This window comes from Mycetomoellerius zeteki, unplaced genomic scaffold, assembly GCF_001594055.1.
Source record: "Mycetomoellerius zeteki isolate Tzet28-1 unplaced genomic scaffold, Tzet1.0 scaffold48, whole genome shotgun sequence".
Classification (NCBI taxonomy): Eukaryota; Metazoa; Arthropoda; class Insecta; order Hymenoptera; family Formicidae; genus Mycetomoellerius; species Mycetomoellerius zeteki.
The window spans coordinates 1,016,367-1,034,033 of NW_017257479.1; the positions used below are offsets into that span (position 1 = coordinate 1,016,367).

At 37.6% G+C, this 17,667-nt stretch overlaps 2 protein-coding genes across 2 annotated transcripts; both read left to right on the forward strand.

Moving 5' to 3' along the window:
• The first annotated feature begins 417 nt into the window (after positions 1-417).
• Positions 418-9,914, forward strand: RpII215 (RNA polymerase II subunit RpII215). The gene is made up of 7 exons (XM_018455346.1): positions 418-572; positions 2,733-3,002; positions 3,310-6,840; positions 6,971-7,359; positions 7,465-7,583; positions 7,768-7,959; positions 8,058-9,914. Exons 1-7 carry the CDS (start codon positions 495-497, stop codon positions 9,197-9,199), a joined length of 5,721 nt encoding a protein of 1,906 aa, XP_018310848.1. The 5' UTR covers positions 418-494; the 3' UTR covers positions 9,200-9,914.
• A 520-nt stretch (positions 9,915-10,434) lies between these two features.
• Positions 10,435-14,661, forward strand: mah (solute carrier family member mahogany). Its single transcript, XM_018455350.1, has 9 exons — positions 10,435-11,049; positions 11,516-11,636; positions 11,726-11,838; positions 12,060-12,192; positions 12,264-12,398; positions 12,551-12,660; positions 12,911-13,117; positions 13,203-13,524; positions 14,228-14,661. Exons 1-9 carry the CDS (start codon positions 10,908-10,910, stop codon positions 14,607-14,609), a joined length of 1,665 nt encoding a protein of 554 aa, XP_018310852.1. The 5' UTR covers positions 10,435-10,907; the 3' UTR covers positions 14,610-14,661.
• Positions 14,662-17,667: the final 3,006 nt, after the last annotated feature.

Consider the following 17,667-nt stretch of genomic DNA (forward strand, 5'->3'; position numbering starts at 1 on the left):
GCTGCGTCCATTGTGAATTAGGACGCGTTCACACCTTGACGGAAAAGCAGAAAGCGGAAAAGCAGCAATCAATCAGAACTTGCGCTGGTAGCTGACAATTTCGGCTTTCTGTACTACTTACTACCAGCGCGAGTTGTGATTGGCCACTGCTTTTCCGCTTTCTGCTTTTCCGTCAAGGTGTGAACGCGCCCTTAGGCAATAGGCTAACATGATACAAATAGCGCTGATAGCGCGCTTCCCGAACTCAGCCCCCATGTCCCGCTCGAGCAGCGCGCATGCGCAAAAAATTCGCTTCATGACAAGTCAACAGTGGTGGGGTTCAACGTTTTTCTAACGGTAGAGTCGGTGGTGGAACGGTGGTCTGGGTAGTGCAGGGTTGGAAGTGGGAATTGAGAAGTCACAAGTTTTGCTGACGCAGCCGACGCACGCAGGTTGCAGAAGGCGCTGGAAATGGTTGGAGATCTTTTGCGCGAGCTCCTGTGAATCGCAGCAAAATGGCGACATCCGATTCCAAAGCGTCTTTGCGGACGGTGAAACGCGTTCAATTCGGAATTCTTTCACCCGACGAAATAGTAAGTAGACTGTATGATAACTCGCAATACTTTCGAGGCAGAATTCGGAAGAAGCGGACCTCCTAGGAATTACATGGCGCAATCTCGCGCAACGTCACATACCCATCCATAGCACGTTAATCTCTCGTGGGTTTAAATGTACAAAGCTTCCTCGATAGTTTCTACGTCGAAACACTTCTCGTAGATGTTGTGAGATTCATGACAATTGATTTCGTTGCTACCTGCGATGTCTAATGTATAAAGAATTAAATTACGCGTAGAATATCGATGATGTAGTATTGGTGCCTGTATGTGTACTGTCATACTTTGTAATGTTGATTATTGAGAAGTATTACTGAAAATGAAGTTATGGAAAGTATATCAGGGAAGAAAATGCAAATGTAAATAACGAACATAAGCGATTTTATTTATATTCAACATATATATTTGACCACTACTTGTTTGCGTTCTGTTTTAAGAAAACTATGCTGCCAATAAAGATTCTTAAAGTATGTTTTTCATATGAGACTTCCTCAAAGTACTAATTACTCTAGTAATCTGATTTTACATTTATCAAATTTTTTAAGCCTGTTTATTGGCTATAGAATACAGAGATCTGTGAATTTCTAAAGCCTGCTGCACACGATGCTTGTTTTCCTGCTGGATTCCTAGCTAGATTAGAATCTTACCATCGTATTGGCCGCGGTACTGATAGTGTCAGCATCGTAGCCAAAACGGTGGCAAGAATTTATTCTAGCCAGCAATCCAGCAAGAAAACAAGCATCATGTGCCGCCGACTTAACACCTATTCTGTATACTTTTAGCAACAGTCAATATTACATTAAGGGCCATGGCACACAAAAAAACTTAAGCAGTAAAATGTAAGCAGTAAGCAAATTGACCAATCACAGTAGAGTCCATAAGGCCATAACATAAGCAGTAGCGAATCCAACGCTGTTGATTTCCTTACTGCTTACATCTTACTGCCTTAAATTTTTTGTGTGCCAGGGCCCTAAGCTTATTCTTTTTAGCTGAACTTGTATACAGTTTATCTTTCTCCTTTTTTTTTATGTTGGAGAGAAAATACAAAATGATTTACATATAAAAAATAGTAAAATATGTATGAAGAAGAAAATATCAACTTATTTTTTCTGTATAAATTATATAGGTAGGGTTACTCCGACAAATATGCCACGCTGAGATTTACGCTGCAGAAGTTGAAAAAAATAGAAGGTGTGGGGATAATTTTCCCGCAACTACTCTGTTAGATGCCTTTATGTTATATTAGTATTGTGTTACGATTTCAGTTTCTTGCTGTTAATATTAATGAAATCATTATGACTTGAATCGATTTGTCATTGTAATAAATAGTGCCATCATAAATTATAATCTATATAAAATGATTACTGTAGGGCATGTAAAAGACTTAATGGTTATTTCGTGATACATAAGTGTAGAGGAATAAAGTAAAGCATGTTGCATAACGAAATACAAGTGCTTTGCTCTTATGTTCTTTGTTTAATTTGTTGTCTCTTGTATATTTTGTTTGGGCATTTTTAGAGGGCGGGATTTATGTCCAAAGCATACGAAGATTGCACAGATTGAATTCAGTGCACCAAATGCACTAAACACATTACCTGAAATATGTACCTCGTGCAATGACACTTATAATATATGTAGAGAGATTGTAATTATTATTTATTACTTTGTATATATACTTATCGTTTCTTATTCCTTAATAAAACTTTGTGTAAACATATTTTATAAGTTATTGTGTCATTTTACATTTTATTTATAAGGATTATTTGTCAATTTTTTATGATACCTCCTTCCCCTATATGAGTAGCCGCATATCCCACCCTTATGGGATATACGGCAAAAATGCAAGGGTTTCAAAAAAGGTTTCTTTTTTAATACGAAAAATAAGTATATTTCTGATTTCTAATATTTTTTTCATAGTAGTAGACAGTACAAAGTTTTTACTGATATAGCTCGTTTACCTTAAAAATAATAAATAATACTTAATAAATTAAGTTTTTGTTAGATGCGACGTATATACTGGAGTTATCCTAATAGTTAAATGATCTGTTTGATAAATTATTAAAAAGTTAAGATCTCTTATATAATGTCTCGATTAATTTAAATTTTTTATTAAATACGTGTTGTTACACTTTTGTGTAGCGTCGTATGTCAGTCACCGATGGCGGCATACGGTTTCCCGAAACTATGGAGGGTGGCCGCCCTAAACTGGGCGGTCTTATGGACCCGAGGCAAGGTGTTATCGACAGGAATTCCAGGTGTCAAACTTGCGCCGGCAACATGACAGAATGCCCTGGTCACTTTGGTCATATAGATCTAGCAAAACCAGTATTCCATGTGGGATTCATTACAAAAACTATAAAGATATTGAGATGCGTGTGTTTTTACTGTTCCAAACTACTTGTCAACCCTGTAAGTATTTATTATTCAAGATGTGCTTGAAAAATGCTATGTTTATAAAATCCAGAAGTTTTTGAATTTAATTGACTTATTCACATTCTGTATCTTTCTAAAAATTTATAATTGTAGAGATTTAAAGTTGATATTAAAAGATTGATTTTGAAATAATAAAATATAGATTATAAAATAATAGGAAGTCTTTTATGTCCTTAAAAAAAATGATCAGTTTATCTTACTGTTAAGCGTGTTATCTTTAAATGACATAAAGAGAAAGTTAAAAGAATTCTTCAGAATGTTAATCCTTTCCTGCTATTTTCAGCATAATCCAAAGATAAAAGAAATCGTCATGAAGACGAAAGGACAGCCGCGAAAGCGACTCGCTTTCGTTTATGATCTATGCAAAAGCAAGAACATCTGTGAAGGCGGAGATGAAATGGATATTAATAAGGAGAACGCGGAGAACCAACCACAATTGGACAGAAAACCAGGTCATGGTGGTTGTGGTAGATATCAGCCTAATCTTAGGCGGTCCGGCTTGGATGTCACTGCAGAGTGGAAGCACGTGAATGAAGATTCGCAAGAGAAGAAGATAATTCTCTCGGCCGAGAGGGCCTGGGAGATCTTGAAACACATTAAAGATGAAGAATCTTTCATCTTGGGCATGGACCCGAAATTTGCACGGCCAGATTGGATGATCGTCACCGTATTGCCGGTACCACCACTGTCTGTTAGACCTGCGGTCATTATGTACGGTTCCGCTAAGAATCAGGATGATCTAACGCACAAACTGGCAGACATTATCAAATCAAACAACGAATTAGTACGAAATGAACAGTCTGGCGCAGCGGCACACGTAATTTCTGAGAATATAAAGATGCTACAGTTTCACGTAGCGACGCTCGTCGACAACGACATGCCCGGTATGCCCCGGGCGATGCAGAAGTCGGGCAAGCCGCTCAAAGCCATCAAGGCCCGACTGAAAGGAAAGGAAGGCAGGATTCGTGGAAATCTGATGGGTAAACGTGTGGACTTCTCTGCGCGTACTGTTATCACTCCTGATCCCAATTTGCGTATCGATCAAGTAGGCGTACCACGCAGTATAGCGCAAAATCTGACATTCCCCGAGATCGTGACGCCCTTTAACATCGATAAGATGCAGGTGCTAGTCAGGCGTGGCAATTCGCAATATCCTGGTGCAAAGTACATAGTACGCGACAACGGCGAAAGAATTGATCTGCGTTTCCATCCCAAGTCCTCGGATCTGCATCTGCAATGCGGCTACCGAGTGGAACGACATATCCGCGACGGCGATCTCGTAATCTTCAATCGTCAGCCTACTCTACACAAGATGAGTATGATGGGTCATCGTGTTAAGGTGCTTCCGTGGAGCACATTCCGCATGAATTTAAGCTGCACTTCGCCATACAATGCTGACTTTGACGGGGATGAAATGAATTTACACGTTCCACAGTCGATGGAGACACGCGCGGAGGTTGAGAACATTCATGTGACTCCACGACAGATTATTACCCCACAGGCAAATAAACCGGTTATGGGAATTGTACAGGATACTCTGACAGCAGTCAGGAAAATGACCAAGCGCGACGTGTTCATCGAGAAGGAGCAAATGATGAATCTACTCATGTTTCTACCTAGCTGGGATGGCAAGATGCCGCAACCGTGTATTCTGAAACCGAAACCGCTGTGGACTGGCAAGCAGCTATTCTCTCTTATTATACCAGGCAACGTGAACATGATACGGACGCATAGCACACATCCTGACGAAGAAGACGACGGTCCATACAAGTGGATCTCGCCGGGTGACACAAAGGTAATGGTGGAACATGGAGAACTTGTGATGGGTATTCTCTGCAAGAAGACCCTAGGTACCTCAGCTGGTTCTTTGCTTCATATTTGTATGCTCGAGTTGGGCCATGAAGTGTGCGGACGCTTTTATGGCAATATTCAAACAGTCATCAACAATTGGCTATTACTAGAGGGTCATTCGATTGGTATTGGTGACACTATTGCTGATCCGCAGACATATTTGGAAATCCAGAAGGCAATCAAGAAGGCCAAAGAGGACGTGATAGAAGTAATTCAAAAGGCACACAACATGGAACTTGAGCCTACGCCTGGCAACACGCTTCGTCAGACTTTCGAGAATCAAGTAAACAGGATTCTGAACGATGCTCGAGACAAGACCGGAGGCTCCGCTAAGAAGTCCTTGACAGAATACAATAATTTGAAGGCCATGGTGGTGTCAGGCTCAAAAGGTTCCAACATCAACATCTCTCAGGTTATCGCTTGTGTAGGCCAGCAAAATGTTGAAGGTAAACGGATACCCTTTGGTTTCCGTAAGAGAACACTGCCACATTTCATTAAGGATGATTACGGACCAGAGTCCCGTGGTTTTGTCGAGAATTCATATCTCGCTGGTCTCACGCCCTCAGAGTTCTACTTTCACGCAATGGGCGGTCGTGAAGGTCTTATCGATACCGCCGTAAAGACAGCTGAGACTGGTTACATTCAGCGTCGTTTGATAAAGGCTATGGAATCGGTGATGGTGCACTATGACGGCACCGTGCGTAATTCCGTCGGTCAATTGATTCAGCTGCGTTACGGAGAGGATGGTCTCTGCGGCGAGACCGTCGAATTCCAGAATCTACCAACGATCAAGGTAAGCAACAAGGCTTTCGAGAAGAAATTCAAATTTGATCCCACCAATGAACGATACCTACGGCGTATATTTAACGAGGACATCGTCCGGGAAATGATGGGCTCCGGTGAGGTGATATCCGAACTAGAAAGAGAATGGGAACAGTTGAACAGAGATCGTACTGTACTCCGTGAGATCTTCCCGAGCGGAGAATCCAAAGTTGTACTGCCCTGCAATCTACAAAGGATGATTTGGAACGTACAGAAGATATTCCACATCAATAAGCGAGCGCCGACCGATCTCAGTCCAATGAGGGTCATTCAAGGCGTAAAGAACCTTCTGGAAAAGTGTATCATCGTTGCCGGGGATGACAGATTGAGCAAACAAGCGAACGAGAACGCAACATTACTGTTCCAGTGTTTAGTAAGATCGACTTTATGCACCAAGTGTGTCTCTGAGGAGTTTAGGCTATCCAGTGAGGCCTTCGAGTGGCTAATTGGAGAAATCGAGACAAGATTCCAGCAGGCTCAAGTATCACCCGGCGAGATGGTCGGCGCATTGGCGGCGCAATCTCTCGGCGAACCTGCCACTCAGATGACCCTGAATACTTTCCACTTCGCTGGTGTATCATCGAAAAACGTAACTCTTGGTGTGCCTAGATTGAAAGAAATCATCAACATCAGTAAGAAGCCAAAGGCGCCGTCACTCACGGTGTTCTTGACGGGTGCTGCCGCGCGTGATGCCGAGAAGGCGAAGAACGTGCTTTGTCGACTGGAACACACGACGTTGAAAAAGGTGACGGCAAACACGGCGATATACTACGATCCGGATCCGCAGAACACAGTAATTGCCGAAGATCAGGAGTTCGTCAACGTGTACTACGAGATGCCTGACTTTGATCCCACGAAAATATCGCCGTGGTTACTGCGAATCGAGCTGGACAGGAAACGAATGACTGACAAGAAGTTGACAATGGAACAAATTGCGGAGAAGATCAACGCTGGCTTTGGCGACGATTTGAACTGCATATTCAATGACGATAACGCTGAGAAGTTGGTACTGCGCATCAGAATAATGAACAGTGACGACAACAAGTTCCAGGACACGGACGAGGAGACTGTAGATAAGATGGAGGACGATATGTTCCTTCGCTGTATCGAAGCCAACATGCTTAGTGATATGACTCTACAGGTACGTTGAAATGTAAAATAATAATGCCAATTATATTAGTCTTTCGTATCTTTGTTTAATGGCTGTTGTTAATTAGTTTAATGTAGTTATATAGAGGAAATTTGTTTTTACGTTCTATTGAATGTTTCAGGGCATTGAAGCTATCGGAAAAGTTTACATGCATCTGCCACAAACGGATTCTAAGAAACGCATTGTTATCACGGAAACTGGCGAATTCAAAGCCATCGCGGAATGGCTCTTGGAAACCGACGGGACGAGCTTGATGAAGGTGTTGAGCGAGAGAGACGTGGATCCCGTGCGGACGTTTAGCAATGATATTTGCGAAATATTCCAAGTACTCGGCATCGAAGCCGTGCGAAAATCGGTAGAAAAAGAAATGAATGCAGTGTTGCAATTCTATGGTCTTTACGTCAACTATCGACATCTTGCCTTGCTTTGCGACGTCATGACTGCAAAGGGTCATCTTATGGCGATAACACGTCATGGAATCAATAGACAAGACACCGGTGCTTTAATGAGGTAAACAAGTCTCGCCTTTCATTGAGATCTTTGAAAGATTTATGTATATTCCGCAATGATAGAAGGTAATCGATTAAAAATTAATAAGAATTTGAATTTCTTTAGGTGTTCCTTCGAAGAAACGGTTGATGTATTGTTGGATGCAGCATCTCACGCAGAAGTAGATCCAATGAGAGGAGTATCTGAAAATATTATTATGGGACAACTTCCTCGAATTGGAACAGGTAACGTGCGATGTATACAGATCTTTTATAGTACAAGAAATATTACAAGTATATTATGCATTCTAATTGCAAATCTGTCTCATAAAGAAATGTAAAGAAAATATAAAAACTCTCAGATCAAGTTTATGATCTACAGAAATTTAAATAATGATACAATACCAGTGACTTTATATTGTGTGTTTAGGATGCTTTGATCTATTACTGGACGCGGAGAAATGTAAGTCTGGCATCGAAATTCCTATGGCAGTTGGAGCAGGTATGATGGGAACAGCGGGAATGTTTTTCGGCAGCGTAACTGGCATGTCCAGTATGAGTCCTCAAATGACTCCTTGGATGGGAGCTACTCCCGGTTATGGTGCATCGAATATGTCGCCAGGTAAGCGTTGTGTAATAATTTCAAAATAAAGTAAAAAATCTAGTTTCTGCGAAATGTATATCAAACAATATTAACAATTGTATTCTTTCATTTTACAGCTTTGAGCAGCGGTATGACGCCAGGTGGTGCATGTTTCTCGCCATCGGGAGCATCGGACGCATCGGGCTTATCGCCAGCATATTCTGCTTATTCACCACAGCCAGGAAGCCCCGGCAGTCCAGGTCCAAGTATGAGTCCATTCCCAATGTCGCCAGCTGGTGCGGCATCACCTAGTTATTCTCCAACGTCACCAGCGTATTTACCTACATCGCCTAGCATGACACCATCGAGTCCGAATTATTCGCCTACAAGTCCAACATATTCGCCGACCAGTCCAAATTATTCACCGACATCACCAAGCTACTCTCCGACAAGTCCGAGTTACTCGCCAACCTCACCAAGTTATTCGCCAACAAGTCCAAGTTACTCGCCCACATCTCCAAGTTATTCGCCAACGAGTCCGAGTTACTCGCCTACTTCGCCAAGCTATTCACCGACCAGTCCGAGTTATTCGCCTACGTCACCAAGCTACTCACCAACTTCGCCGAGTTACTCGCCAACGAGCCCGAGTTACTCGCCAACCTCACCAAGTTATTCTCCAACAAGTCCAAGTTACTCGCCCACGAGTCCAAGCTATTCGCCTACGAGTCCGAGTTACTCACCAACATCGCCGAGCTATTCACCAAGCTCGCCCAACTACACACCTGCTTCACCCTCGTATTCGCCCACTTCACCCAGTTATTCGCCAAGCTCGCCGCAATACTCGCCCGCGAGTCCAAGTTATTCCCCCAGCAGTCCCAAATATTCACCGACGAGCCCGAGTTATTCTCCTACCTCACCGTCATTTGCCGGTACATCGCCGCAATACACACCTGCGAGTCCCACATACTCGCCAACCAGCCCGACATATTCACCTACAAGTCCGTCGTACTCGCCGAGTTCGCCGCAGCATACTACATCTGGCAGCACCCGATATTCACCTAGCAGTCCGAACTATTCGCCTACCAGTCCAACGTACTCGCCTACAAGTCCACAGTATTCGCCGTCAAGCACCAAATATTCACCCACAAGTCCTACCTATACGCCTACAAGCCCGAGTTATTCTCCGACGAGTCCGACGTACTCGCCGCCTGTACCGGGATACTCGCCCACGAGTCCCACGTACTCGCCGGCGTCACCTGCTTACGAGACGGATGACTAATTTTAAGTTTTTCTGTCGTAAATTATATTTAGGTACTTATTTTTTTAAATAAGTTAATTATAAGCCTGATCAATTGTAATTATCGTAATTACACATAATTGCAGATAAACTTGACCTACATGTTTGTTAAGATGTTTCTTATGTGACCTATTTGATACTTAAGTTGGATATAACATGATATTTATTTATCATGTCAGAAATTTAAGAGAAATTAAGAGAAAATTAAAAAGAATGAAAAAGATAATTATCACTACAACTAGAAATGTACAGTTGATAATTTTTCGGCTGTTAATTACAATTGACATAGCGCGCAGATTACGATGCATTTTCGCACTTGTACCAGGGAGGTTGTGACAAATACAATGACAAGAATGAAGTACGTGTTATCGGAAATTGAAGTACATGTTACGGGAAGTTTGAGTGTTATAAGCGAGTGTGTTATAAGCGTATATGTAACAGTATCTTAGGGACCAGGGAATTTTGTAAGTCAACAATCGATAAAACCAATCAGTTACTGAACGAGGACTATTGATGCAAGAAATGTCTAAAAATTCAGGGAGATCATTTGTATATGCGTCTTTATTACAACTATTATTACGATTATTCTCTTAAAGCTATACCTTTAGCACCTAGCAAGCTGCACGATATCAAAACTATATTTTATCGATATTTAGTCTATTGAATAGATATCGAGATCTGTGATTTTTATTAGAAAAATGCGAAAATGAAAATCTTATTTATTAAAGTGAAAACATTACTGTTATCTATCAACATTTGTGTTTATCTTATTACAACAATGATCATTTTTACTTGCTCGGAATATATCAATAACACAGTGTTAATGTTTTTTACAAATAAATCAAAAGATAGAAAGAAATTAATAAAATCTGACAATACCTTAAAAGTATACTGTAATGTAGATGAGGATACGAAGCTTTTAAAAAGTGATCCAAATCGAATCACTGCGGAAATGTGAATGATGTATTTAAGTGCCCAGTCGACTAAAAGTAATATAACATCTATGTTATAATTTCGCACTCAACAATATAAATATAATATATAATGTCCCATAACAGTTATATATTTGGGTCAACTGGATGGATTTCTCACCCTTGGAAGTCCATCCTCTTAAATTTTCGCATGATATTAAGACACAATTGAGTCTAAAATTCATGGCATAGAAGAAGAAGAACAGTTATATATTGTTGAAAGTGAAATTATATAGATCTATATATTACTCTTAGTTTTGGCTGAGTGGAAGTATATTATTTAAGCTGTGTTTCAAAATTGACTGTCAGTACTGAAAATCTATAGTGCACGTAACGTAAACTGTAGCATTTTCAGTGCTGGCAGTAAATTTTGAATACAGCCTTAATTACTTGATATAACACTTTAACATGATTTTACTGACAAATCGTTTTTAAAATAAATGGTTGTGATATCAAGAACAGCAACCCCTATAAATAGTCGAAGTAAAGCATGGTATTTCAAGTTCTATCTCTTTGTTGTCTAGTTTGCTTTATCAACAGCTTGCTAAATACGAAAGTCATATACATTGTAGGTCTTCCTGCGGCTCTCCCGTTCCAGCTAAGTGTTCGATATCGGGGTATCGGATTACCTTGGTGCTGTGGTACGGTGCGCACCGCGGCGAAAACCGGTCCAGATTCTTACTACGAACATCGTGTGTCCTAGTACCGCGGTATTGCAAATGAGCAATATGAATCCTGCAAGTGCAACGTCGTGGAAAAACGGAAATTCGGGGCTGTCATTGCTCTTTGCCACTCTGTGTGTCATTGATATTTTCGGCGTATTCCCGATAATTGCGTTACCACGATCGATCGTCCAGTGCGGTGAGATCTCACTGCAATTTTTTATCAAGTTCAGAAAAGTTTCTGATAGGCTACATGGAATATTTTACAAGAAAATCGAACACCCTGAAAAATCTGTGATTTTTTCCAACTATGAATTTGAAATATTTGTCAAAGTTAAAAAAAGGGATTTCGTATGAGCGAGCAACTCTTTATAACGAAAAAGAGGCTCGGTTGATTGCGACAAGTGTTTATACAATGTATATTTGTGATGACGTTATATGTAGCAATAAGTTAATTTTAATTAATAAAGAATATCGTGTATTGTTTCTTGTGTTAATCTAGCAATAAAAGCACCAGCACAAATTGTTCGTTTGTTAATATTCCCTATATATTCCATTCTATTTGCGTTGACGAATCATGATATCTTTGGAATTAAAAAATTGTATCAGATATACATATATGTATTAATCAAAATGGATAAAAAAATATATGTACTTATTATTAGGATTGTACGGAATCCCTTTGGTGCTCGTTGTCTTTGGTTCGCAAATTTACACGGCTATTCTACTGGGAAGGTCGTGGATTATCGCGACTGCTCTGGATCCGCAGATTTCACAAAAAAATCGGTATTTCTATTATTTATTCTCTTCTATTAAATTCTTTAATGTTTGTCCAATAAAAATGTAGATTCTACATTTTGATATTAAAATTGCAGCTATCCTCTCGCCGCCGTAACGGAATTAACGATGGGACAACGCGCACGATCCATCGTCACTCTGCTTTTGGATTTGACGGTTTTTGGTTGCGGCATTCCGAATTTGTTAGTCGGTAGGTAAAAGGACACTTTGTATTATAATCATGCATTAACACTAAGAACAGCAATTTTTATTCCGTTCTAAAATGTTCTTTGCATTTAACATCATTAATATATTGAATAGATACAAAGAAGATATCCTCTTCATAAATTGCATTTTTTGATAGTAGATATTCTCTTAATGAATATTACGAGATATATTCTATATAATAGCTTAACGCAAACGATTTCCCAGCTTCGCAGAATTTGCACCTGTTCGGACTTAAGGTATCAGGACAGCGTTTTGATTTTTCTTTCTGTTATTGGCTGCTAATAGTCGGTCTTTTACTTTGTCCGTTAATGTGGCTGGGCAGTCCGCGAGACATGAAGTAAGATAAACTGTTTTTCATTATTATAACTTATATATTTCGATGCTAAGAAATTTATCAAATTATTATAGATCGGTCGCAACGTGTTCTAGTATAGCAGTTACTTCAACAGCGATATTAATATGGTGGAGCATTATAACTGACGACCGAGCGTTTAATGTTGCACCAATTGCCACTTCACCGACATGGGATAAATTTATTTCCGGGTACGCGCAGTTTCTGTATTACAAATACATATTTAAAATGAGCTTTCTTTTCACATTCAAAGTATCATCGTAAAATAATGTATTAAGTATAATTCGTCAAATCAAATGATCCGTTAATTAACTAATTAGTAATTAATTGTATAAATTTTCAGGTACGGTATGCTAGCTTTCCAATTCGACGTGCATCCTACTTTAATGACGATACAAGTTGATATGCGTCGTCCTCGAGATATCGATAAAGCCATCTTCTTTTCTTTTATGGGTAAGAAATAATGAAAATAAATCGTTTCTTGCCTTTTATTTCTAGATATATCTCGAGGAAGTCACACAATTAAAAATATTTTTCTCTATTTCTTCTATTTTGTTAATACACAATATATAATAATAAATGTAATATTAAATAATCTCAAATCTATTTTCTCAATATTAAAATATTTTATGATCCCAAGCAAAGCCTATTTTTTTTGTGTAACTGTTAGTGTACTTCTCATATTAATTTTTTTTTACAACAGCAAGCGGATCGTTGTTCATCGTCACTGCTTGTTTAGCCGTATGGAAATATGGTGGCGATACAACTGCCAATATTCTAGAAGCTGTGCCATCCGGATCGGTTGCGAACATCGCTATTCTATTAGCCGCTCTTCAATTATGCTTCTCCAGCGTAATCGGCTATTCGGCGCTTTTTCAACATCTGGAAGACCAATGGAGCATACAAAGAAGTATAAAAGGATCATTTATTTATTTATAACGAGTTAATCGATTTAATTAAAGCCACAATTAATTTACCTTACTGTTATATTCAAGCTTTCGGATGGAAACGATGCGCCATGAGATCAGCGGTGGTTTTTCTCAGCGTAGTTGTAGGCGAATTGGTACCGCGATTCGACATCGTTATGGCTCTAATTGGTGGATCGTTGACCGGATCATTGGTTTTTATTTTACCGCCTCTGATATACACCAGAGCACTAGCTTTGAAGAAACAGTCGAATGCAGCGATCGCCGAGGAACAGATCTATCCAGGTTCTCGCAAAAGATTCAACGGCGAAGAACAGCGCTTGATGGACTCTGAAGCTCATTCGCGTTCAATTTACTATGGTTTCTTGAATGCTACGAATAATTCTCGCAGGTATTGAATAATGGGTGTTTAGAGAGAGATACATTTAAATACAATAAGAATCTTATTTTAGACCGTACCATGTGAGAAATACAATTAGTAATAGAAATTAAACAGCCTATACCGGTTGAAACTAAATAATTAATGCTTTAAAATAATTCACATTGAATTATTTTAGAGCATTAAAGATGTAACTTCGACCGGTATATGCTGTTTAATTTCTATTATTAATTATATTTAAATACATTTCTTTTTTAAGTTAACTCTATATGTAAATTTCTTTTTTAAGTTAACTCTATATGTAAATTGAAAAATTTATTTTTTCAAACATCTTAAAGCCCATGGCACATACAAAAACGTAAGGCCATAAGACGTAATCAGTAAGCGAACTGGCTAATCACGGTAGAGATCGTAATGCATGGTCTACAATGACAGTAGCAGTAGCGGATGAGACTGTAAGAGTAACAAATTGATCAATTACAGTTGAATGTAAGAAGAATAATCGACTGTGATTGGTCAATTTCTTACTCTTACAACCTCATCCATTACTGATACTGCCATTGTAGACGACGCATTAGGCTAATAGCGAGTCCGATGTTACGATTTCCTTACTGCTTACGTCTTACGGCCTTACGTTTTTGTATGTGCCATAGATTTAAATGCATTCAATCTGTACTTAGTGCTGCTTAGTGCTCCAATATTGAATTTTTAACAGCTATACATATCTTTATTTCGACAATTTGGATGAGGAGACAAATTCACATTCGAGCGATGGTTATTACGAGGGCGAACATGAGGACGAAGCTACTCAAATTCCAATGATTAGTACTCGTCAGGAGAATCGGCCGCTCCTCATAGATGCCACGGAGCCAACCAGAAGTCGAATCAGGAAGTCTATGAATGATTTGCAGACCGCAGGGATGGTTGTGAAGAGGAAAAATATATGGAATCTGGAATGGACAATTAATTACTTCGGCTATTTTATAGTAACGATAGGTATAGTGATCACGCTGTCTTCGACATATGTCAATATTTGGAATACAATACGTTATGTGCGTTTTACGCCATCGTGCATCATTAACGCTACCACGGGCTAAACTTTCATAGTTTGGTTTCACCAACTATATAACATTTGCATTGTCGTGTAATTTATCAAGATTGACAATTTTTGGATGTATGTATTATATATCAGGATTGAATATTTTGTGAGTGTGGACTATCAAGCGATATGTTGCAATTTATATAAATTAGTATATATAATATATTATAATAAGTATATATATATTATATATATATACTTCGATCTAGAAATCACAATTTTTTTTTAAACACTTGTCCGTGAATGAATATAATTCCGTGAATGTAAATAATAATAATCTTACGTAATATTTTTCTTTTTAATATATTATGACAGGTGTAGTCAGGACTGGGCATGTATTTAAAATACTTTTATTTAAAACACAGTATTTACAACAGAAGTTTATTTTGTATCTTGTATTTCAGCGGAGCACATAAAAGTATTACGTATTTTGTATTTAAAATCGAAAGATTGAATTTTTTGTATTGTATTTTGTAATTCAAATAATAAGATTAATTGTCAATTTTAATATTTGAAATACAAAATACAAAATACTTTCAATCTTTCGTTATTATTACTGAAATACAAAATATTTTCATGGGCTCCACTGAAATTACAAAATACAAGATACAATTGTCTTACAAATACTGTTTTTCAAATAAAAGTATTTCAAATATATGCCCAGCCCTGTTCATAGTTGGTTCTTATATTTAAGATCGTCTTAAGTACAGTCTTAAGATATCATAATTAAGATGTCTTAATACTACTTAAGATGTCTTAAATAAGAATAATGAATATATCTATATTTTAGTTCTATCTTTATTTGTCTCTATCTAAAACCGGCTTGTAAAGAGCCTTGAGTGAAAATAATACATTACTAGACTTATTTGGTTCATTCTCTAGGAATTTGGTTCATTCTCTAAATATGTCTATGAGATGCACGCACAATCCATACATTAATATATAGGAGGCACTGACATAATAAAAAGTGGCAGATATGAGTTACAACAATCAGCAGTCCGGTCGTTTGAAACAATAACTGGAAGTAATTCTTTCCGTTTTGATGTCCTTCATTAACAAATAAAAATAATTATAAATCAATCTACAAAGACTCCTTACTATTCAAAGAAAATGTGGAAAAAACAGGGCAATAGGAGTCAAGTGCGGTAATTGTTGCGCAAATAATATACTGAGTTCATAAAACCTCTTTATTAAAATAACGCGCTTACATGTTTCGGCTCATTTTTGAGCCCTCTTCAGAGACGCGTTATTTTAAAAAGAGGTTTCGTGAACTCGGTATATTATTTGCGCAACGATTACCGCGCCTGACTCCTATTGCCCTGTTTTCTCCAAATTTCCTTTAAATAAAAATAAAAATTAAGAAACACACAAACATACATCATGAAATGTAGATTTTTGAAAGTTTTAGTTTAGTTTCAGCTATTACTTTTATTTTTTTTAATGCTAATGCATTTTTTTAATGCTTAGTTAATAACGTTTAATAAGTTGACAACAGTTAATGATAAGCCTTAGACTATATTTTTGAAAATTCTTAAAAAATTAAAATATTAATATTTAATTATATTAAATGTGTTACACGAGATTCAGTAAATAGAATAAGGTTTAGAATTAAAATAAATAAAGGGAATTCTTTACTCACATGTGCATGTATTGGTTTATGTGATGTTGAAATTTCTATATTTTTTTTCCTGTTAAGTATTCCGAACAAGCACTGAAAAGTCGAAGTGTCATTGCAATTCTGCGACTGTTGAACTCGATATTTTACACGATATTTCAATTGACGTACGAACCTCGTTTTCTCCATATAATATCGTCTTGCAATCTCCACCTCCTCGTCCAATAATTGTTTGAATTTTAAGAGCAACGAGTGTTTTTTGTTCTGTAATTCATAAATTGTTCTTTGCAAGTGGTGGATTCCTTCCTCTAATTCATGCTGCATTTCTGTGAATTGATGTTTTCTCTTTATATCGCATTTTAAAGTAAAATATATAGAAAGATGAAACATAAAATCATAAAATCAACATGAAATATCCTTGAATTACATGAATGTACCTTGCTGTTTCTTTTGTTTACGTTTTTCTGCGATATAAAACTTCAATTTATGGTTTATTTTTTCATCAATAGATGACATATTTATCGTAAAGATAATCTTAAGTAACTTTACCAAATTTGTCTGGTCATTAAATAATTTATAACGATTTATTTACTTCCATCGGTAGCTTCTGTTCTTCATTCCAACGTTATGCTTTGCTTTTCGTCGGAATTTAAAAATCTCATAAATAAGTAGGTTTGAACGATAAAAAGAATTAATAAAGGAAAATTACGTACTTGCACAATATACAGAATCAGCATTTTTGACAGTTAATTGATAAAAACTTGAAAATTGCTAAAACTAAAATAAGTTTAATAGGCTAAAGAGACGCAAAAGAAAGCACGTGGTTAGCATGCTTTGTAACACGTGTACTTCGACCACTGAGATTTCAACTATTTCAGGCGTTTTGACGATTGGTAGATATTAGGTCTGCTCTTTATGGTTGAACTGTTGTTCACTTGTTGCACTCAAGGCGCGTTCGAGGAGACGCTATTAGCGATATTTGTGTCATTTTCACCGTTCCTTAAACACAAAAAATAATAGAATGACACAAATAGCGCTAATAGCGTCTTTCCAAATGCACCTTTTGAATGAAATAAACGTATACATTTGAAGTTTCCCAGATAGAAAGTTTAATGTAGTCCAGTGCAGCGACAAAGAATGGGTCTTTTGAAATATTCTGACACTTGTTAGATACACCGCATATTTCATGTTCTTTTTAATTGTTTCTTATTCTAATTAACATTTATGATATTATTAGCGTAACGTTGCGGAAACATCGTAGAAATTGATAAATAATGTTGCAGTAATATACTTTTGAAAAATTGAAAATATTACAATGCAACGCACGCACACGTTTTTCTATATCTAAAATAAAAATATATGTAAAAGTATAAAATATATTAATATATATATAATGTATATATGTATTCTTTATATATATTTGTATATCTAATATATATAT